General features: G+C 35.9%; 1 protein-coding gene across 2 annotated transcripts in view; it reads left to right on the top strand.

The window, feature by feature from the left end:
• LOC148309498 (protein Fe65 homolog) overlaps positions 1-25,357 on the top strand; it is a 118,030-nt gene that overhangs the window by 21,050 nt on the left and 71,623 nt on the right. The window contains exon 1 of one of the 2 annotated variants that reach the window (XM_088260006.1): positions 12,159-12,532. The exons of the other annotated variant lie outside the window; for it this stretch is intronic. Within the exon in view, the coding sequence (XP_088116132.1) occupies positions 12,511-12,532 (22 nt within the window). The 5' untranslated portion in view covers positions 12,159-12,510. Of the gene's footprint in view, positions 1-12,158; positions 12,533-25,357 lie in introns of those variants that run through there. 2 annotated transcript variants of the gene reach the window in all.

Here is a 25,357-nt window from a genome sequence, read left to right as displayed (position 1 = left end):
AATCAACTCAACAGTTAATGAATGTAATGATAAGGAGTCACGCTGCTTCTCGGTCGGGCCTCGAAAAACCTCAATTAACGTACAATGGCGCTAAAAATTTGAATAATGATGTAATTTAGATGAAATTCTTCCGTTTTGGCATTAGTGGTGCGAGCTCATCCCACGGACGTCGCACCAGACTGTCGTCAAATATAAATTATATAGTAAGTAAAGATAAGAATAATGGATTTAAGTGGCCGTCTTTTGTTTGGGGTATTCGAGAAACGAATCAATGATATGCAATAAAGACGAATTCGAAATTTATTGTACAAGGTTTGCCTAGCGGAAAACAGAATAAAATGCGACGAATCAAAACTTTGGAAATACATAATGTTCAGTTAGTAAAATTCTTTCTAAAAAAAAGTGTTTGTTGTTTTTTTTTAATGGTTACAGGTATTTTTTTTACAAATCGCTCACTCCTTTCAAGAACGTCATAAATCAAAAATCGTCAATTTTCAGTTGTGCATGTTTTCGGAATGCCCAGAAAATGTACTATATCCTAGCAAAAGAGACATATTTTTAACTTAATATTTACCGGCTACAGGGCAGAAAGTGTTGTTTTTGCATTTTGAAGAAAGGGTATTGTTGAATTATTTTTTGAAATAAACTAAATATTTTTCAGGTTTTACCTAAAAAGATCTGTTGCACAGTAAAAAGTTCAATAAATGGCTTGATATTAATTTTTAATACATTGTATTGTATTTTTAAACTTTAAAAAGGTTCTCCTGAAAAATCAAGTTTTTTGATTTATGACGTTCTTAAAAGGAGTGAGTGAAATGTGGATTTTTGTAATTGTAACAGTAAAAGTACTTGTTTTATAATACTCGTATACTCATGTATATAACATGCTGTTACTGGCGTGTAAAATTCCCAAAGAATGTTAAAATGAACCATTTGATTACCGAGATCCGTTTGAAATGCAGTGCAATTTTCCTGATATATTCCCAATTTGAAATACAACCCTAACAAACACAGCGTGGTGAAGATGTGTCTCCACGAATGCATGGAGCAAAGATTGACTAAACTCATGGCTCTAGCGAGATAGTGAAAGTTTTTGTCTAGAATTTTCACTCATGAATTACATGAAATTATAGTAACTTTAAACATAAAGAGTAAATCCACATAGGCAATGAAACTTAAAAATTTGAAGCCTGAGTAGGGCTGTAGCTAGATTTCAGAATCACTTGGACGTTAGGTAATTAAAAAAAAACTATTTGAAAAAATAAGAAATCAGAGTTTATAGACAATAGCAGCCGCAAGGAATAGAATTTCTGGGGAATAGAATTTCAAATGTATAAATTGTCGCTTGTCGTACTAATAAAGTGGCGTCGGCGAGTGAAAACGCAGACGGCAGTATCTACAGAGACAAAGTAAATAGCGCTGTTACGGCTGTCTCCACAACGACTGCTGGTTCGCGACAACGCCGCTGTCCCGACGGAACTGTCGCAATATCAACTGACAACGTCCCATGGCTGAGTGGATGAATTCATCTCATAGTAAACGCATAGTAGTAATAGTCTGATGGGGAAGACAGCGAAAACGATTCTGGAACGTCCATGTCAATAGAATTCGAGAAAATAGACTGCTCCTCAAGAGAACCTCTCTCTTTCTGGTTTAATTTTTTTGTATAGATAGTAAAAATTCTAATATTTGTCACACTGGAAATACTGAGACTTATCACTGTCTAATAGGTAAAACTCTAGAGAATATGAAACGGCTAGACGTAAGAGAGACGTCTTCACTCTTCCCGTATCTTGCGAACGGACGCGATTTCTCGGGTCTTTGTATGCACGACCGTTTCGCATAACGTCTCCATCGAATCGACTAGTATCGATTCTCGGAGGGAATTTGTTCATTTCCCTGTTGAATTACTCGCCCGAGGGTGGCAGAAGTGTGTCGAGCGCCAGTAAGTACCTTCCCGAGCCACCACTTTGGAAGAACCGGCGCCAGACGGTCTCCGGCGCCTCCCACCGCTTCTGCAACGTGGTGTCTCTTACCCTTACCTTTTTGTGACGGGTCTTCTGATAAAGTCAGGGGCGGCGGTGTGATATGACGGGCGGGAAGAGCTTTGGGGTGAATTTTCGTTATGAAACTTCGCTATGAAGATTATTGCGGGGCAGGAGCCGACCTGAATACTGATGAGCCGCCGCTGTCCGAACCCCAGAACGCTGTAAGAAAAATTTCACCGCTGAATTACTAGACGAATTACTTTTTTTTTGCATACGTTCTTTCGTGACAGGTCAATTACATACTGTGACCTGCTACCGCTTTATTTGGTAAACAAAATACGTGACTTTAAAGTAGATACTGCGGAAGAGGCCTATATCCAGCAGTGGAGGACAGAAGGCAAAAGAGGTAAATAGAAACGGATAGGATTTTTTCCATGAAATTCACATTTGGTCGGCGTGTGAATTTTATCTATGCGATCTTTATTTATGATTATTAACAATGATTCGCATTAACAGAGCCCTAGTTACGCAAAATACAACATTACAGCCGTTTTCACGATAAAAAAATGTAGAATGAAAATCTGTGACCAAATTAAGAGTGATTTTTGTTTAATTTGTAAAAATCATCTCACTCTTACTTTTTGCTGTTTTCCATGCCATCAGCTCGCAATAGCAAAGGCACAATTGCCGTTAAGTTCACTTTACCCATGGCGGTTATTGAAGTGTGGTCGAAGCGTGAGATATTCGAATTGACCAAGAAGCCTTTACAGACATCTGAAAAAGTACGTTGCAATTTTTGATTTAACGTTTTTTATTTAACCATTTGCTGTAACTTCGTGTTTTGCATGAAAGTACCTCAAAAGTGCTTTCGAAGGAACCTTCACACCGTCAACTGATTTTCAGCGACTCGCCGCCACTGCTTTTTGCGATCAGCGTTTACATATAATGCAAAGACAATCTTTAAAAAAGCCTATTTAACACGAGTGTAGAGTGTGTTTAACCCTATATTGCTCGTTAGTGATTACATAGAGCCCATTGTCCGTTACGGGGTTATGAAGCTAACGAGGCCCCAAGCGTTGGACCCTTGCTGCCCCACCCCCTTGTAATATGATGTCTCCATTTAACCCAGCAGTACTCTGTTAATAGGCCCTTCTGTGGGCCACTCCACCGATATACCGGTAAACGGTCCGGTGACCCACGAACTTGCCCGTATCAGAGTTCAAACTGTCCAATTTTATACCTCAAATTTCGATACTCATCAACATCGATTTAAACTAAAAGGCCTTTATTTTTAGCGTAAAAGAACGTGCCTGTATCACAGTTTAAAGTATGCAATTTTATACCTCAAATTTCGATACTCATCACCATCGATTTAAACTAAACGGCCTTTATTTTTAGCTTAAAAGAACTTGCCCATATCAGAGTTTAAAGTATGCAATTTTATACCTCACATTTCGATACTCATCACCATCGACTCAAACTAAAAGATCTTTATTTTATTTAGCGTAAAAGAACTTGCTCTTATCACAGTTTAAAGTTTTCAATTTTATGCCTCAAATTTCGATACTCATTGTCATCGATTTAAACCATAAGGCCCTAATTTTTTTTAACATAAAATTAACAGAGTTGAGTCGAGCTAAGTCTTATGGTATTGTGTGGAGGGATAAAAAAACAGAGATAATAATAATTTAGATAATTTGTAGCGCCATCTTCGTAAAATACTACCACAAAGTCGCTTATAAAGACATAGATAATAAAAATAACAGTAATAAGAGGATGATGATGATGATAATGGTATATTGAAAGCTGTCCCGCCGCATTCTCAGATCTGATACAGAAGCATCTAGGTTTCTATACTGTTTCTTTTTTTTTTAAACTTAAGTTGCGAAATTTCTGCATAATGTGAAATAAAATTGTATCCCGATTTTACTGTGAATTAACATTTAAAAGCTTTCAATATCCCTGCTGTCGCCACCAATCTAAATAAATACATATTTGTAAAACCACTTCCAAGTTTTATAGAAATGCCCCGGAGTAGGCAGTCAAAGGGATCAGTAGTTATTTTTAGTACGGTGGCCAGTACACTGGCGCCTGCACAACCCCAACCAGCATAGCAGACAGACACGGAGCATTGCAAAGACGTGCATAAAATGCTCAGTTATCGCATTTCCCACTCAACCATTATTCATCGACACTCTATTACTTCTTCAAACCCCTATCCGCACCCGATGGTGCATAGGGCACTGCATCATATAAACGCAGTGTTATCTTGATCGTTAACACACGAAGGATAGGTGATCAGCCCTCCGCTTCAGGTACCAGTCCAGGGTAATATTGAATAAACATTAGAGTGAAAAAAACACTTATATTTATTTGACACCCCTTTGGGAATTGAACCCGGGATCTCCAGAACTGTAGCCGAGCGTGCTGACCATTACGCTACGGAGGCGGACTCTATTACAAGCTTTCAATATACGATAGCAGTTGTGAGTCTGACTTTCCTTGTGTTTAGAGTCAGTTACCCAGACTCTATGTAAATCTGGCCTGACACGGAGACGAAACGCGACCAGATCTGTGTAAATTTATTGGCCAATAAAACAAGTGATAATGCCCTGTTTCTTTCGTGATTGCTGCAAAACGACACCATTCTTTTCTTGTCTTCACGCTCTTTTCTCATGTCGCAGTGCGCACTCTTCTACCCTCGCATGTTATTATTTTGTTTTGTTCCGTATGGCTATGTATTTTTTTTTATTTCTCCCTCCTTTTGGAAATTATCTTCGGGCTGTTACTCCCTCCCACCCTTCCAGAGCTTCCCGTGTTCGTGTATGTCGTGTACGAGGGACGTGTTTATTCGGCATCTTGAATATTTTATCGAGCCGACAGACGCACAAGTGTGCGGAGCGCTTCCTTTTGTTCCAGAGAGATTGAGTCTAATGGAGGACGAAACGTTTTCAAACATTCGTTATTGCATTTTTGACGCATTTTAAGTGTCTAAATACTTTCATTAATTGATTCGGCAGTCACTTTGTGGTAAAATCTATCCATTTTAAATTAATGTTTTGCTTAGTAAATACCACAATTTCTTAAAATCTACTGTGACACGTGTTTCGATGCATTCCGCATCATTTTCGGTGTTTGAAAATGATGCGGAACATACGGTGTTTGAAAAGAAATAGTGGTATTTACTAAGTAAAACATTAATTAAAAATGTCTAAATACTTTTATACACAAATCTGGATTATCTCCGCTCAGGAGTTATTTTATACATTATGAAGACTTAACGTAGATGAAGAAGATTATGGAAGTCTGGACATTTACAGGGCTTACAACCGTCACAGGATTGGTTTGCTCGCTCGATAGGTTTTGTTGTTCGATAGGTTTAGTCGGTAACCAAGCCTGTGGCTGCCGTAAGCCCTGTAAATGACTAGACTTCCATATTCTTCTTCATTTAAAAAACAATGTTAAATTTAATAATCGTTGAAATGTCAAAAGATTATTTAAAACTTAATCTTATGAGTAGGTACCTATTTAACCAACAAATTAAAGCGTTCAATTTATTAAGTAATCATAATAATATATGTATATATATATATATATATATATATATATATATATATATATATATATATATATATATATATATATATAGTATATAAGTATAAATATATTTACTTTTTTCGCGTTTGCTGTATATCGCGACGCCCCCGCCGTTAATACCAATTACGCTCCTGTAATCCAGTACCGGTTTGCAGGGTCGAGTAGCTAATTAATTTAGTGAAATATTAACATACAGGGATGGCGAAACATCCCCTCAGGGTGCCGTTGCAGGTTGTACTAGAAATTATCCCGCATAAACACCCTTTATTGGAGTATTGTGATACGCAGGTATGCCGGAAGAGAATCGCTGTTTTGGAAATAAACAAATTTCTTAATTGCACACTTTACCCCAATCTTATGGCTTATTTAATGAATTAAAATTATAAATCTGCTTAAACGATTTACAAGAGTTCATTTTTTTGGAGGTTTTTTTTACTGTAAATATTTTTTTATGTATGATTTTCATATAAAAAATATGTACAGTAGAGTCCCGAAAACTCGACTTAAAGCCCAACATATGATAAATCACAATTTAATTTTCCTAAACCCGCGTACTATTTGACGTGATAGATTTTTTCATTAATTGATTCGGCAGTCACTTTAAGTTTTTTTTTACAATTTAAGTTTTCCTTAGTAAATACCACTATTTCTTAAAATCTATTGTGACAAAAAATAAGTTAAAGTGTTTCCAAAATTCTGATGGTTTGCTAAATTCAGATCTGGGAATTATCAACAGCTGATGAAGAAAGATCGGTACGCCCTTCGACCGCCGATTATGGTGTACTGAAAGCCATACTTGAAGCTGATCGCTGTCAAAATACCAGGGGCATTGACGATGGGTATTGATCAATCTACGGTGGTGAGGCATCTGCATCGCATTGGAACGGGTTCCAAGTACGACGTGTGGGCACAACGCACGGCCACATTCTGCGATGATAACGCAACATTAATTTAAAGATGAAAGTAGACTGAATGCAGTCGAAATGCGATCTCTCAAAAGAATGTGCGACAAAACGATGTATGATATATGTGCGAATAGTGAAATAAGCAAGGAATGTAAAGCTGAGATAAGCATTTTCGATAAAATTAAGAAAGGTGTGTTGAGATGGTTTGGACATGTAGAACGAATGAGTGAGGAAAGAACGGTAAAACAAATTTACGAGGCGAATGTTAGTGGGAAAAGAAGCAGAAGAAGACCGAGAAAAACATGGCACGATCAGGTATGCCAAATACTTGAAAGGGGTCAGGTTAGGAGTCGTAACAATCGGCGGGTATGTATGAGGAGATGCATGAACGTGGAAGAGGCGAATAATGTTTGCAAGAACAGAGTGGTGTGGCGCTCTATTCTCTCTGCCTACCCCTGCGGGGAAGCGGTGTGATGGTTAGTTAGTTAGTTTTTTTTTTAAATGGGATGTTTTGAAAAATCCACCTTCCTCTCCTGATTTTCACTCTTTTTTTTAGCTTTACAAAATGATTAAAATTGAAAAAAAATGAAACAACGGAGGAGGTGAAAACAGCACTAGAAACGTTCTTTGCATCGAAACCCTACAGTTTATATTCAAATGGGATTAGAAGTTGACAGAAAGATGGAAGAAAGTCATTTAAAATAATTGAAAATATGTAATTAAGTATATGCGATAAAAATCATTTTTGTTTTCATGAAAAAATACGACGTTACTTATATCAACCTAATATTATGCATATGAATGTTATTTATGTCGCTGTCTGTGACATTCATCCATATTGATTTTCTACACCAAGGAATCGAAATCCATTTGGTTCCGTTTCCATTAGTAATAAAATCGCAATTCCATATCGTCCTAAATTATACCTCATTATGTTCATACAACAATAACGTCATCATTTCAATAGCAGGGCTTCCCAAACTTTAATGCTTTGCTGCGCCGCGCAAACTACCAAAGTTTTACTATCGCTCTAGCTGTAAAACTTCCTTAGCCTTATAAGTAGACTAATAATAAGCATAAAAACTTGTAAATTATATTTTTAGACGCTTTTGGATATGTGAAATAATTTGAAAATTCATATCACACTCATAAAGTACTACTGGACCATATATCGTGATATATAGGTTTTGGCAGCGGATCTGGAACTCGACAAATTAGACCATTCTGGACGCAGGGTTGATACAGCCCCCAATGTATACTTAGTGGATTAATTCATTAAACTCGCTTAAGTTCAAAACAAAGTGCTTGAATGCACTGGAATTTCACTAGAGACATCTATGGTGAGATGAAAGAATATTTCGATGTATGGTTCGAATTTGTGTGTTACACTTTGTTTCGAATTTGATCAATATATAATATATAGAAGTTCCAAGAATTTGAGTAGTGTAGTTTATCAATCATGGGTAGAATTGGTGAATAATATACGCGTGTAAAGTGATCACTTAGACTAGCCTATGAAGGTCGTAAGCCCAGACATCCATATTCTTTCATAATAAGATGTCGAAAAATAATATTTAAAAAAAAAAACTTTTAATTGGAGATAATCCAGATTTGTAAACAAGTATTTGGACACACTCACAATGTTTTAAAAACTAAAAAACTTAAAAATAAATGTACAGTCCGTATTATATATTTTATTTAAAAAAAAACGCTTCTATCGCTCACTCCTTTCAAGAACGTCATAAATCAAAAAACTTGATTTTTCAGGAGAACGTTTTTAACGTTTAAAAATATAACACTAAGTATCTATAAAAAATAAATTTCAAGCCACTTATTGAACTTTTTACTGTGCAACAGATCCCTTTAGGTAAAACCTGAAGGTTTTTTTTCCATTTGAAAAATATTTAGAATATTTAAAAAAATAATTAAACAATACCTTTTCTTAAAAATGCAAAAACAACATTTTCTGCCCTGTAGCGGGTAAATATTAAGTTAAAAATATGCCTCTTTTGCTGGGAAATAGTACATTTTCTGGGCATTCCAAAAACATGCACAACTTAAAATTGTAATTTTTTTTATTTATGACGTTCTTGAAAGGAGTGAGCGATATGAGTCACCCATTAAACATTGATATCTAACCGGATATTAGTTATAATCATATAAAAATATATTTTTTATATTAGCACATTTTTTTCCTGCTTGACGCATGCAACAAAATGTCAAGGTTTAAAACAACGCTGTAATATCATATTACATTATGTCAGAGAACCTTCAAAAAATACATATGTATAACCTTGCTAATTATGACACAAATTCATTTAATAAATAAAAGTAATAAAAGTAAATACTTGAAAGTGGTCAGTCAGGTTAGGAGTCGTAACAATCGGCGGGTAGGTATGAGGAGATGCATGAACGTGGAAGAGGCGAAGAATGTTTGCAAAGACAGAGTGGTGTGGCGTTCTATTCTCTCTGCCTACCCCTGCGGGGAAGCGGCGTGATGGTTAGTTAGTTAGTTGATAAATGTTATTTAGGATTTTTTACGGAGTGTGTGGAAGTTTTTGGTAAGGGAATGTAATTAATTATGAGTATTTTAATTTTTTAGAATTTAATAAACCCTGATGATGACAAGGTTCTTGTCGAAACCGGTAGGTTAAAGTGTACTAATAATAAAAAAAAGTGGTTGAAACAAAATTGTTTAATTTTATAAAGTTTATAAAATGTGCCACAAAGTATCTGTGAAAAACGTTCAAGAAATCATTTAAAGTTTTTTTTTCATTGTATAATATTACACGGTGCGCCTCGAATTATCATGTCTGCCGCTTACTACCCGTATTCAGATTTCCGTTAATATTTGATCTTGTAACGAAAAGTCCATGTAAAAAAAAGACTCCAAATTTTCAGAACATCGTCTAACCAGATTTTAGCACTTCTCGGAGGGGTTTTTGCGCTTAATGCAATATATGTGGGTCAGGCTCGGATGGAAATGGGACGGTGGTGCAGTGATAAGAGCATCCAGTTGGAATCCGCCATTCTGGCACGAGTTCAACTCCAAACCCTGCCCCATATTGCTTTGTACGACCCCTTTTATCTAGCTCCATTCCGCGGCACTTGGTATTCATGGAAAACTGTAGACACCACCACGCCAGTGCCTCCTGTATCAAACACAAAACACGCGATAAGTTTTGCAACGTCTGCGTCATATCAACGTTTTCAGTAAACGTTTTTTTACGTATTCCGAACATTTCATTAATTTAAATTTTGATGTCAATATCTTGAACCCCTCATCCGCACCCGATGGTGCATAGGGCACTGCATATAAACACAGTGTTATCTTGATTGTGACACATGAATGAAAGGTGATCAACCCTCTACTTCAGGTACCAGTCCACGGTAATGTTGAATAAATATTAAAGTGAAAAAATCATTTGTATTTATTCGACTCCATATGATGCCAATATAAATATTATACACTTCAATTAATCAAATATTATTTTATTTGATTTATTTTCATGCGCAAAGAAATATATATTGCTAAGAAGCATATCACCGAACCAATCAAAAACAATCCTGTGATATTGGTCAAAACGTTTGATACCTTATGTAGCTTTTTGCAATCAGAGGGTAGACAGTGCTTGAACATAAAGTATATTTAAATACAGTATTATTATAAATCAGTTATTATAAGAATAATCTTACGGATTACGATTACGATTATTTTCTTAAATGTATGGCTTATAAAATAAAACAACTTTGTTTTGACCACTTTTTATTGGTACACCTTTTCCAACCGGTTTCAACAAGAACCGTGTCACATTTTCATATGGTGCATGGAGTGCGTGGAAGTTTTGGCATCGTAACGGAAGGGTAATTAACTATAACCTAACTATGAGTATTTCAATGTTTTAGAATTAGTATATAAACCCTGATGATGACAAGGCTCTTGTCGAAACCGGTTGGAAAAATTGTACCAATAAAAAGTGGTTAAAACAAAGTTGTTTTGTTTTATAAAGTTTATAAAATGTGCCACAAAGTATATGCGAAAAACATTCAAGAAAAAATAAATGTATGGTGTTTGAAAACGATAAGGATTTTAAAAGATTTGTAGTGGCATTTACTAAGTAAAACTATTTTTTTTTAATTTGGTTGTTCATTTCAATATTGTTGGACTCTTCTTCTATCCAGCGAGCATAGAAAATGCCTTGCTTCTACATGAATTCGATCTCCTTAAAACCAGTACCTACGTAATTGCATTACTTAAACGCTCGTAATCGGATATTGGAAATGTTGTGGGGCTAATCGGGATTCGCAAATCTCATCAAAACTTAATCATCCAGTACAATGTGACGAAGGGAGCTCTGAAACGGATGTATTTAAGCGCCCTGAAAAGGGCCACTCCATCTCCCCCTCCCCCCATTCTCTCCACCCGCGCATCCGCAGACTGATATTCATTCACGCCAGTGGCAGTGACAACTTCAAATCAATCTGGATTTCGAAATCCATCACCTGATTGAAATAGCCGCCCAGTCCCTGAAAAGGCCCACTTGATTAATGTCCAGTTGAGAACTGACAGCTCCGTTTTGTGGTATTTAAAATGTGCTTGAATATCTTGTTGAGAATTTTATATAGCTTTCTGATCATAATCTATCTACTTATCATTAGAGAACTTTCAGTTTCTCGATATAAAATATCATTCTCCAGTATTAACTGTGTCAAAAAAACTCGATATCTCCGGAATTTAAATTTAAACTTCTTCTTCCTCTGCTTGGTGTAGACCTTGTGGCCTGTTTTTAAGAGGGATTATAGCCTCCTGCGATGTCGATTCCCAGCCGTCGATCCATTGTCGGGGTTGGCCATACAGTACAATGTGGGGGAGTCTGGATGGTTCCATTCTCCTCACATGCGCATACCATTGTCTCCTTCGTTGCCTTCCCCACCTAACGACATCTTTGATTTTGCATATTTTCCTGATCCTGGCGTTTCTTATTCTGTCTCGTAGACTCTTGCCCGATATGCTTCTTAGAGTCTTCATTTCTGACATTCTAAGCGCGTTTTTTTGTGACTACGGTGTCCGCTGAATTGAAACTAAAGTCATTTTTAACTACTGTATAAATACATATCGTAGTCGTACAGGAGAAAGTGACCAACGAACAAAACGTAAAATGTTCAGGAGGGCCATTTAAGTCATTTTTGCTTGGCATGAAAATAAACATCAATTCAGTTAGTCATTTTTAACAAGTCAATATATTATACTTCCAAGTTTAAAATCCTTAGGGATTTTTTCAGGGCAATATTAAGCTAGTAAGATATCAAATAGTCAATGATCACGTTTTTGTAAAAAATGCACTTGGTCACTTTCTCCTGTATGACTACGATATAACTGTATTCAAATGCTTTTATAAAATACAGAACCTACGTTTTTCGATGGATCTGTATTTTGTAAAAGCAATACATTAATTAAAGTTTATTAATATTTAGATTTTCCATTCAAAACATGTTTACCAACCATCAAGTTTTGTCTTTATCGTCATCTTCTATTAGACATTCGACCTGTCTTATGCTGGTAAATTAAATTAAGTATTAAAACCTATAAACATATAATGGTGTTTTATTAATTTTAATAAATCGTATCGTCTAAAAGTGCCCTAAATAATAAAATTGAAATTTACAGTAGTAGCAAGCTAAATAAAATATTAAAAGACGATTGTTCAAGAACGTGTTAAAAAAAAGTTAAGGCTAAAAAGAAATCAGTGTTAAACTGTGAATACTATTTTGAAAGCAGAAATCCAAGAAATTGAACGCTGAAAATAATAAGTATGCAAAAATTGTGACGTCGGAAGCTGTCGAAGAGACTCTGAAGACTTGTGGAAGAGAAGTTGAACTGATTTCTGGAAGTCTCTCGAAGTGTTTGGACGCTGGTTCGCATGGAGGGCAAGCTCGAGGAGGTTTTGCTGCTGCTGGTGATGATCGCTGTGTTGTGAATATCTCCGTTGCTGGTCGCCCCCGTGCTACTGCTGGCCGACATGGTGCTCCACCAGACAGTCAGTGAGTACTCGACGAGGAAGAAACTTCTTCCATGCATCCTCCACTAACAACTAAATAATGGACTAACCTTTAAAAAATATTTAACACCTTTAGCCATATACTGCACAAATTAACTTAACTAAGAAACCATCCTGATATTAACACTTCTTCGTCTTCTTCTTCTTCTTTTCTCTTCTTCTTCTTCTACTGCTTGGTGTAGGCCTTGTGGCCTGTTTTAAAGAGGGATTAGCCTACTCGGCTGTCCAAACTCAAAACACAGTAAGGGACATTCTTTTGTAGTACGTTTTTTTTTTGCATTTTTGGACTAAGTAGATTCTACTTAGTCCAAAAATGCAGCAAAAAAACGTACTACAAAAAAATGTCTCTTACTGTGTTTTAATTTTGGACAGCCGTACTGCGATGTCGATTCCCAGCTGTCAATCCATCTCTTTGTTGGACTACCCGGGAGGGTCTACCTTGGGGTTAGCCGTGCAGTGCAATTTAAGGGAGTCCATGGTTCCATTTTCCTCATATGCGCATACCATTGTCCACCTTGGGACGTTGAAGGTTGATAAGGGGGTAGGAGGTATTTCTTATTTTTATTTATTTATTTAATTTTAATTAATTTTTTTTTATTTCTTATCAACCTTCAACGTCCCAAGGGCCCAACTCTAAAATTTAGAATTAGTTTCACATACGGTGTTTGAAAATGACGCGGAATGCATCGAAACACGTGTCACAGTAGATTTTAAGAAATAGTGGTATTTACTAAGTAAAACACTAATTAAAAATAAATAAAATAAAAACTACATTTTTTCCTCCATTAAGTTATGAGTAATGAGGAAACGTTGAATTATGTCCGACTCTCATCAAATTGTTACATTTTTAATGGCCAAAACGCCAAAGTGATGTGAACACCGTGGTTTCGTCGACCTAGCCACTTTTCGACTTTACGTAGCCACAATACCATTTTACTATGGAACATAGCCACAATTAATTTGTACATGTTTGTACCTGCTTTCAATATTGATTTTACCACCGCACACGAGTATGTTCATGCGACGTTATGTGGTATTTAACATACACATAAACATACATTGTTCTCGTATTTCCACAACTTCAAGGTCCTGTTCATTTTCTGAATTCCCGTTCATTATTAAATCCGCGACTGGAAAAAAATTGCCTCTACGTTATTTAACCTTAGATTAAGGGACAATCGTATAATTTACGACGGATATCCAATCTCTGTGGTGCGCCGAGGCAACACATGTGAAGAATGTAATGATGATTAGCTAGTTTATTATTACTATTTTTTTTAATAATAAATTAGAATTATTTTAATTAAACTCTCTCCTATTCGTTAATCGTTCACTTTGTGTAATTCCGCTTAAAAAAAACACTACTCGACCACTGCCGGTTTCGGAATAATCATTCCATCATCGGGTCAAATGTGAACTGATGATGGAATGATTATTCCTAAACCGGTAGTCATTAAGTAGTGTTATTTAAGTGGTATTACACAAAGTGAAAGATACATGAAATATTACCATACCACAAAGTTAGCAATGCTTTTAATGTACAAAATATGTACCTTATTTTTTAAACGATATGCTAGTATTTTATATGAAGTTCTCAAAAAACCCGTTTACACTTTTTAAATTATCATAGTATTTTTTATAAAATACGAATAAAAATTGCTTCAAAAGAGTCTACTTTTACGTAAATTATTTGGTATTTTAACCATTGCTTCATTTGTTGTAAAAAATAGAAATATTGAAAAGTAAAAGAGCCTCACTCGTTTTATCTTTTGTTACAAAAGCGTTGCTTCACACATAAATACCGGTTACTACATCAATCCTACGGATTTTGTATACGTTATTGAATAATACTGATTGTTTTAATTACATCATGTCGCTCACTCCTTTCAACGACGCGACGTCATATAAAAACTTTATTTTTCAGGAGATCGTTTTTAAAGTTTAAGAACATAATAAAATGTATTAAAAGTAAATATCAAGCCACTTATTGAACTTTTTATCGTGCAACAGATCTTTTTAGGTAAAACCTGAAGGTTTTTTCTCCATTTGAAAAATATTTAGTTTATTTCAAAAAAATAATTAAAAAATACCTTTTCTTCAAAATGCAAAAACAACACTTTCGGCTCTGTAGCGGGTAAATATTAAGTTAAAAATGCCGCTTTTGCTGGGATATAGTACGTTTTCTGGGCATTCCGAAAACATGCACAACTGAAAATTGATGATTTTTGATATATGACGTTGTTGAAAGGAGTGAGCGATATCTCATACCGCTTAAAACATACCATCGGCAATTATTTCACCTCCTACGTCACTGTCAATTTCTCAATCTCTAATTCGGTAACAAAGCCATTCCCACATAGAAGCAATCAAATTCTTCGCGTAATTTTTAACCCGCCAAACACCTAGGATGATCACATCTTCTCACTTATCGTATTCCTCATAACCCCGAGATTTATATGTAAGCTGTACAATTCCCGAATAAATAAAATAAAAGATTCCCTAGTCATTGTTTCTTGAGGGGATATTCACAAACACATAATTCAATCACCGGCCGACCACCGGAGAGGTAACACGTCTCTACGCGCCCGATTTTTTAAAATAATTTATATTGGATTTTTTGTTATTTTATGTTTTTTTTAGAATATACCGTAGAACGGGGCTACTTGAATTTTGATGCCCAGTACAAAAAATATTTAGATCTGTATTTGGTCTACAATAATGAACGTATCAACATGATTCATTGTTTCCCTGACAGGTGAAACTTATTGTCACGATACGTTCAATATTGTAGACCAAATACAGATTTAATTTTTTTTTGTACTGGGCTCAAGTAACACATCAAAGTTCAAGTAGCCCCGTTCTACGGTACTTACTTAAATATTTTTTTATTTATTTAATATGGTAAGTTAAGTTTTTTTTATTAATTTTATTCATTTTCTTAACATTTTTACTTACAATCTTAAAATTAAAAACACAGTTCTCTCCAAAAAAGAGACTGAGCTCTTGTGCTTGGAGAGGGACTTATACTTGTTTTACAATTTACAATTTATTTTTATTGAAATGATTTTTTACAAAATACATTTCGATATTTGACTTTTGTTTAGAATATATATTGAAAAAAGTAGACATGCAGTCGAAATGCGTTCTATCAGACGAATGTACGGCAAAACGATGCATGATAGATGTTCGAATGGTGAAATAAGGAAGGAATGCAAAGCTGAGTTAAGCATTATCGATAAAATTAAGGAAGGTGTGTTGAGATGGTTTGGACATGTGAAACGAATGCGTGAGGAAAGATCGGTAAAACAAATTTATGAGGCGAATGTAGTTGGAAAAAGTAGCAGACGAAGATCGAGAAAAACTTGGCACGATCAGGTATGTCAAATACTTGAAAGCGGTCAGGTTAGGAATCGAAATAATCGGCGGGTTTGTATGAGAAGATGCATGAACGTGGAAGAGGCGAATAATTTTTGCAAAGACAGAGTGGTGTGGCGGTCTATTCCCTCTGCCTACGCCTGCGGGGAAGCGGCGTGATGGTTAGTTAGTTAGTTATTAAATTCGTGTCAGACAGGGGTTAAACAAGTGGCGCTAGGTTTTATTCCATTACCCGGAGAGATGCGGAGGTATTCCAAGGACTGTCGACGTGATCGGGACGCGATTAATGTAAAATGTAACTTTGCTAATTTATCGCGCCGCCATTTTGCGTTCTTACACAAATGCCGAGAGAGCGTGCACTAGTTTCCACAGCTTTGGTTTAAGGCACGTGAATTAATCCGTTAAGCCGTAATATTAATTTCCCTCACTGCGTAGGTACTTTGTTAATCTTTTCCCATTCGAATCGATAGCCTATCGGAATCGCTCTCGTTTTGTTGGCAACACTGATGTTTTAATTTTTTCAAATATTCGAATCACGCGATTTTTATTTTGGCGCCTACCCTTGAGGTAGTATTTTTACGAAAACGGGGCTATTTGTATAATTTTTCTTCTAACCTTTATCCGCGATCAATGGTGCATAGGGCACTGCGTCGTAAAGAAGCAGTATTATCTTGATCGTTAAATACACGAAGGAAAGATGATCGGCCTTCGACTTCAGGTACCAGTCCAGGATAATATTGAATAAATATTAGAGCGAAAAAATCTCTTATATTTATTAAACCCCCCTGGGAATCGAACCATTGGACTACGGAGGGGGACAAAGACATTTTATGTTTTCAGTATAAATTTTACAATGGATTCATATCGAAAAGGTTCATGCGCTCGTTGTTAAAAATGTCCGAGAAAACGAGGCGAGACGTTGTCCCCTTTCATATCCCTTGATACTGGAGATGCTGCATTTTATATTCAGAGCGTGGACTTGCAGGAATCGGCGATATTTTTAAATTGGATTTCGTTACCCTACATATCCGAAACCCACCCCCTCCGAAAACTAGAATTAAAACGGAGAAATATTAAAGGTGACAATACGTTTTTCATCCTTTTTTTTGCTTTAAAATTTTAAAATTACCTACAATTTTTTTTCTTCTATATATTTCTTTTTACTATACAGTAAAACGTTGAGATAAGTACCGCGTTATCGGAGAGAACGTTGTTGAAGGTAATTTTTTAAAATTGTATTTTAATTTAACCCTAGATTACTAAACTATCCTACGAGTGACGTTGTTACTTAACGTTATTAAGAAATACGACAACGAAATAAAATGGAAATAAATAAGGTAATAAAATTCTACCTTTATTATTTCAGAAGTAATATTAACATTTAATATTAACATATTATTAATGAAAAAAATTAAAGGTACGTTACTGTGAGGCAGGGGGCGCAGAAAAGACACAAACATTGTTTCTTCCAGGAACTGCCATATTGCCTTCGTAATGTTTACGATAGTTAAGTATTCTAGGGTTAATAATGACTTAATTTATGTATTAATTTAAAATCAAACACAGATTTTTTGAGTCTACTAAGCTGTATTTTATTGACAAAAGCACATAAAAAATTTATACTGTGACAATTGTTTCGCCTTGTTAGGGCATTATCAAACGGACATTCGTTTGATTATGCCCTAACAAGGCGAAACAATTGTCACAATATAAATATTTTATGTGTTTTTTTGATAAAATACAACTTAGTAGACTCAAAAAATCTGTGTTTGATTTAAAATTAATACATATATATGAAAATGGAGTTCTACAAATTGAACAAATCAATAAATAAATTAATAATGACTCATTTTAGTCATTTCCGCTGGTTAAAATGTAAAATTACAATTTAAAACGTCAATGCCTTGTAACGTTTCCTCTGATAACGCGGTACCTATCTCAACGTTATAGGGGGGTTTAATGTATTTTAATGGATATTGTATACTTTTCAAATTAGTAGACTTTATTCTAATTATTTCCAATGAAAAACGGATGGGACGGTACAGGAATATTAAAATTCTCGCGCAAAATTACGCTTTTAAATACTCGAAATGAATATTGAGAGGAAACATCTTGTGACTAACCATCACGCCGCTTCCCCGCAGGGGTAGGCAGAGAGAATCGAACGCCACACCACTCTGTCTTTGCAAACATTCTTTGCCTCTTCTACATTCATGCATCTCCTCATACATACCCGACGATTATTACGACTCCTGACCCGGCCGCTTTCAAGTACTTGACACACCTGATTGTGCCAAGTTTTCCTCGGTCGTCCTCTGCTTCTTTTTCCGACTACATTCGCCCCATAAATTTGTTTAACCGTTCTTTCTTCACTCATACGCTCCACATGTCCAAACCGTCTCAACACACCTTTCTTAATTTTATCGATAATGCTTATCTCAGCCTTACATTCTTTCCTTATTTCATCATTCGAACATCTATCAAACATCGTTTTGCCACACATTCGTCTGAGCGATCGCATTTCGACTGCATTCAGTCTGCTTTCATCCTTCTTTTGCCGACTCCGTGCTTCGCTTCCATACATAAGGGTTGGAACCAGAACTCCATTGTGTACTGCCAGTTTAGCTTCCGCTGATAGATTTTTATTTGCTAAAACTGATTTTAGTGCACCATTCACTCTGTTCCCAGCAATCACTCTCCTTTCTATGTTCAATATATATCTATATGCACATCTTGTGCCTGTAGATATATATTGAAATAAAGGGAGTTTTTAATCTGTGAATGAAAATAATGTCTTTTAATATTTAAAAAAAGGACAGGTCTAACATACTACAGAAAAAATTGGAAAACTTTGTACTACGCGATATTGAGTAACCGAGTAGTGCTATTTCTTGCTTTATTTTTGCTTATGAAACTAAAACTGACTAACCATCACAGAGACAGAGAAAATAGACACGCCGCGCTAATCTGTCTTTGCAAATAATCTTCGCCGCTTCCACATTCATGCATCTCCTCACACATAATAATAATAAAACCCTTATCCGCACCCCAATGGTGCATAGGGCACTGCTTCATATAAACGCAGTGTTATCTTGATCGTTTACACATGAAGGAAAGGTGATCAGCCCTCCGCTTCAGGTACCAGTCCAGGGTAATATTGAATAAATATTACAGTGAAAAAATCACTTATATTTATTTGACCCCCGCTGGAAATTGAACCCGGGACCTCCAGAACGGTAGCCGAGCGTGCTGACCATTATTACACTACGGAGGCGGACGTCTCCTCACACATACCCGCCGATTATTCCTACTCCTGACTTCTTGATTTTGACAAGTTTTCACACTTGATGAATGTTACGCGTGTGTAAAGTGATCACTTAAACCAGCCTATGACGGTCGTAAGCCCCGAAAATGCCCCATATTCTTCCTCATTCTTCTATGTAGAGATGTCAATTAATAATAATAAAAAAATTACTCCTAATTGGAGATAATCCAGATTTGTGTTTGGAGTATTTGGACACACTGAATAATAATAATATTGTAAAAAAAACATGATTTGATCACTAGCCGTGGAGATTAAATTGGTTCTCGTCCCGGCCCGGTCTGCATAGAAAGCGGTCATAAACCCGGTATGCGCTTGGTCCATATCTTGGGATTTCGCTGTTCGGGGTAATGGAATTATATGGAATCATTGAACCGCGCAATATCCCGAGTTGCAATACGTTGCATAATTCAATCGCAATACGAACATCGGTTTTGAGATTTTTAAACAGTCATCCCCAGATTTTATTTTCTTTTATACATTTGTAAGTTGCACGGCTCTATTTTTATAGGTAAATTGACAACCGTACGACGTTTATTGATTTTGTTTAGTAAAAAGCTTTATTATAAATTATATTAAGTATCCGTCGTAGGATAGTTTAGTAATCGTCGGTAAGGTAAGCTGGTACTACTTAGTAAGGTAGGGTAGGTACTGGTTGCGTTTTTATAAGTCATGCGGGTAAGTTAGGATGGGCACTCGGCTGTCCAAACTTAAAAACACAGTAAGGAACATTTTTTTGTAGTACGTTTTTTTTTTGCATTTTTGGACTAAGTAGAATCTAAAAACGTAAGTACCTACTACAAAAAAATGTCTCTTACTGTGTTTTGAGTTTGGACAGCCGCACTGCTTTTCTGGGAACCATAAATGCAAAAAAACGTACCACAAAAAATTACCCTTACTGTGTTTTGAGTTTGGACAGCCGCATCGCTTTTCTGGCTATGCACGCCCCTGCTATGTATTGTACGGCTTTTGCCATGTACGATTTAATAATTCGTGGAATTGGGCAAATCCCGACACGTCACGTGGTTTTCCCATCATCCCCTCCCTTGTTCGACCCCTCGTTGGAGTTTGTTTTCCGAATACGTCTGCCGATAGCCGACTCGCGGAACGTGACCGCCGCCCGGGCGACCCTTCCGGCCTTCCCGATGAGTATTCCAGCTTCCCTCCAGATGTACATACGGCCGGCACAATCTTTGATCTTGTCCCATTATTGAGATATATTTCCATCTTAAAGGAAGAGAGAAATCAGATGAAAGGGCCGCCCGAGGAGTCCACGCGCAAATGACCCATTCAAACGTACCTTGTTTTTGTTGTACTGTATTATTTTGCGAATTCTTCGTCTGTACCGTATTCAAGTATTGTATATCTACGCCGATGATAAATTGAGTTTACGTTATTTTTGAGTTTGTCAAAATACTTGTTCACAAATACGGGTTTCTCCAATCCTGATCAGCTCAAGATAGACGAAGAAGAATATGGAAGGTATATACAGCGCTTAAGACCTATTAAGTATATATTTTCAATAAATGTTTTACTTAGTAAATACCACTATTTCTTAAAATATACTGTGACACGTGTTTCGACGCATTCCGCATCATTTTCAAACACCGTATGTGAAGCTAATTCTAAATTTTAGAGTTGAAGGTTGAAGAGGGGGTAGGAGCTGTTTCTTATTTTAGCTGTCTTTTATTTATTTTTTATTTTTATTTTTATTCTTATCAGTGGGAACATAGATAATAGAGGGGAGGCTTTAGTCATTAGTCTTTTAAGAAATAAACGGTATTTACTGAATAAAAAAATAATTAAAAATGGATAGATTTTACCACAAAGTGACTGCCGAATCAATTAATGAAACCTATTATATAGGCTGTTCAAGTGATCAGTGCAAATACCCAGACTTCCATATTCTTCTCCACCTGTTGATATGTCAAAAATGATTTGTCCTTATTATATTCATTTAATATTATTTATTAATACTGATATCTGAAGCGCTGGATCGATCACCTTGCCATCATGTGAGAAACGATCAAGATAACACCTCGTCATTACGATGCAGTGCCCTGTGCACCATTGGGTGAGGATATCGGTTAAAATAAGAAAATGTTGACTGTGACCGTATTGTTGTATTTATAAAAAAAAATTACACTTTGCTCACTCCTTTCAAGAACGTCATAAATCAAAAAACTTGATTGTTCAGGAGAACGTTTTTAAAGTCTTTAAATATCATACAATGTTTTAAAAATAAATATCAAGCCACTTATTGAATTTTTTACTGTGCAATAGATCTTTTTAGGTAAAATCTAAAGGTTTTTTCTCCATTTGAAAAATATTTAATTTTTTAAAATAATCTACATGTCATTCCACAAAGTTAATTTCGAATCAGTCAATAAAGTAAATGCTGTATGTACCATAGGTGTTGTCTGGGCTTTATAAGTACAGCAATTTTGATGTCGAAGACAGATAATAGCAAACAAAAAACTTTTCCATTAGCACGCGCGCCGGGCGAAAATGGGTTTCGGGTCGGAAAAGAACCCTGCCCGTGACAGTGGCGGCCCAATTCAGTCGGCCCGGTCCAATTTGACCACCTTTTCCCTGGCGGATTCGTCGGGGGTGCAATCTAATATCGTGACTTGATAACTCGGCTGTGGGTTATTGTGCCGCGTGGTGACCAACGCAAATTACAGTGCGGGACTAGTGTAGATGAATAATGGTTGAGTGGAAATGCGATGACTGACCATTTTCTGTAAATGTCTTTGCACTGTTCCGTGTCTGTCTGCTGTGCTGGTCGCGGTTGTGGGCGTCTGTGTACCGGCCAACGTCGAGTCGGAATCGGATCTAGCTGACTAATTGAACTAAACACTAATCCCTTTCACTGCCTACACTGGGGTACTTCTAGAAAATTGGCAGTGACAGGTATATTGAAAGCTTTTAAATGTAAGATCACAGTAAAATCGGGATACAATTTTATATTGTTTCACATTTTCAATAAATTTATGAACTTAGTTCAACAATAAAAAATTGCTTAGCAAGAGCAGATCTGTCAGGAAGCCTAGATGTTTCTGTATCAGATCTGGGCATGCGGTGGGACAGCTTTCAATAAGTGCGAGACTTTGTATACAAAACATTCTCAAATTATGGTAACGGGTTGACCTTTGACTCTTTGGTTGGTATTCAGTTGACAAAAATTGATGAGGCGATAGAACATAATTATCATAAAAGACATTTAGATGTTAATTACTTCAGTTTGATTCGATTTCATATTTTGCTGAGATTATTTATTGAAGGAGACAGATTTACAGACTCCTTTTTCTTGTAGACGTATCACTCGTGTAGTACATGCTTGTTAACTTTTTACTTTTACTTTTAACTTTTTTTATGTTTTTAAATTTTATTTTGTTTTATTTTTTATTTTGTTTTCTGTTAGTCAAGTATTTTGTATTTTTTGTATTTTATATCAACACTATGATTCTAGTTCTACTTCTTAAAATATCTATTGTATTCTTGCCAGTGCCTTTTACTACGACCTAAATTATATTGTGTACCCACATACATGTCCGCCTTCGTAGTGTAATAGTCAGCACGGTCGGCTACCATTCTGGAGGTCCCGGGTTCGATTCCCAGGGGGGATCAAATAAATATAAGTGATTTTTTCACTCTAATATTTACTCAATATTACCCTGGACTGGTACCTAAAGCGGAGGGCTGATCACCTTTCCTTCGTGTGTTAACGATCAAGATAACACTGTGTTTATATAATGCAGTGCCCTATGCACCATTGGGGTGTGGATAAGGGTTTGAATGAAAAAAATTTAAAACCCACATACAGGCCATGCCTTTGTGGGATCTTTTTTTGTATTTATATTTTAAATATATTTTTTGATTTGTATTTTATATAATGTTGGGCAATGCAAAAGAATTTAAAAGAAAGGAAAAAAAATCTATCGGATTTAGTGGTGTCTTATTTAGAAAATATGACAAGACGAATAAGACTAATAAATGAGCTATGTGAGAAATATTTTTTGATATAAGATATTGAATCCATTGTGTCTATTGTATTGTTGTATCTTTTTGTATTGTTTTTAGGGATCAACTTTATTTATTTATTATGAACTATACACATCCATATTTTGTATATTAAAAGCATTGATAACTTTGTGGTATGGTAATAAAATACTCCCTTTATCATCCATTGTTTACTTTGTGTAATACCACTTTTATAAACACTTATTTGTGTAAGTCACGATAATTTTATTTTAATGACCTGATGATGGAATAATTTTCCGAAACAGGTAGTCACAAGTGTTTATAAAAGTGGTATTACACCAAGTAAACAATGGATGATAAGGAGAGTGTTTTTTATACACATCCACTGTCATTTTTAAGACATATAAACTAAATATGCTATAAATCCGCCTCCGTGGTGTAATAATGGTCAGCGTGATTAGCTACCGTTCTGGAGGTCCCGGGTTCGATTCCCAGGGGGCGTGAGAATAAATATTAGTGAATTTACACTCTAATATTTATTTAACATTACTCTGGACTGGTCCCTGAAGCGCAGAAGTGATCACCTTGCCTTTATATAATTAAAGTTCAAGATGACATTGCGTCAATACGATGCAGTGCCCTATGCACCATTGGGTGCGGATAAGGGTTAGAGAGAGAGAGCCATAAATCCACGGAGGCGTACAAAATGTCTCATTCGCTGATTTAAATATTGATCATTTTGTCACAAAATAGTCTTGCTGTCGTCCTATAGAGGGCCAATACTCTCGGCTTTCTTTATAACTACCTACCCAGACTGAAATCTGGTCACCCCACACGAGAGTCGCGAATTTTCCCATTTTTTTTTTCTCTTCTCTTTCTAATCGCGAGCCAGATTTTCGCGGATCGCAAGCCATTAGTCTTGTTCAAGACGCCGCCGCGTGTATTTTCATATGTTTTCCATATAAATCAATGGGGGATGTGGAAGAAAAAAATGACGTGCCGCCTCATTGCTCATTCCGTTGTCGGCGTTCGCCTTTCGGGCGAACAAATACGGCGAACCGATAAATTCGCCAAATTCGACGCACGTGCGAATATTGTGCCCGCTTACTTTTTCGCGTTTTAATGTATTTCACCTTGAGGTAAATTCTAATACATTTTTTGCAAATCCATCCGGGAATAAAGCAATCGTACTAATGGTAAGGATTTCACGTACGATTTAGTTTGGTAGATGGTGTCCTTAAGGCGGGATAATCAATAACCCGCAACTTAATTTTCTTTAAACCCAGGTAACATTTAACGTAATTGCTTTTTTTATTTTTTTTTATTAAAACACCGTTTTTGTATCGAAAAAATAAGTTTTTTATTCGATATTAATGTATGGTTTTGAAAAGAATATATTTATTGAAAGGTTAGATTTTTTCAATCGGGTGGATAAGTGTTCACTTATCCAGCCTATGACATGTCATAAGCCCTGTAAATACCCAGACATGCATATTTTTCGTCATCTTTATTGAGATGTAAAAAAAGTCTTCATCCTTTCTCCATTCCAACTAATCGTCTTTGTAGACTGTGAGTCATGTCTCCTCGTCCTCAGGTTGTAGGTCCTTCTATCATTTACATTATCACCTAGGTCATGCCTTCGAATCATGTTATCTTCCTGTAGCATCCATGAATTTTTTGGTCTTCCTCTAGATGTCTTTCGAGAAAAATCCATGGCAATCGCCTGGTTCATAATATGTTCAGGTTCTCTACGTCCTATGTGCCCATACCATCTCAATTGCCTTTCCTCTACCTTACTTTTGGTATAAGTTACAGCCAGGCTTCCATGAATGCGTGAACTCTTTATTTTATTTCTAAGTGACACTCTAGCTGACCATCAAGGCATTTGATTTTTTAATTAAAAAATAATTAATTTAAAAAAAAAAGTATTATCTCCTACGCGTATTCACGACTCAACGATAATAATAATAATAATATATGTATATATATATATATATATATATATATATATATATATATATATATATATATATATATATATATATATATATAACCCTTATCCGCACCCAAATGTTGCATAGGGCGCTGTCATATGAACGCAGTGTTATCTTGATCGTTTATACAAGA

The sequence above is a fragment of the Brachycentrus maculatus genome, unplaced genomic scaffold (genome assembly GCF_059751285.1).
Source record: "Brachycentrus maculatus isolate JH-2025_06_01 unplaced genomic scaffold, ASM5975128v1 h1tg000122l, whole genome shotgun sequence".
Classification (NCBI taxonomy): domain Eukaryota; kingdom Metazoa; phylum Arthropoda; class Insecta; order Trichoptera; family Brachycentridae; genus Brachycentrus; species Brachycentrus maculatus.
Note: the sequence above shows the minus strand (reverse complement) of the source record. Positions and strands in the feature narration are given on the sequence as shown.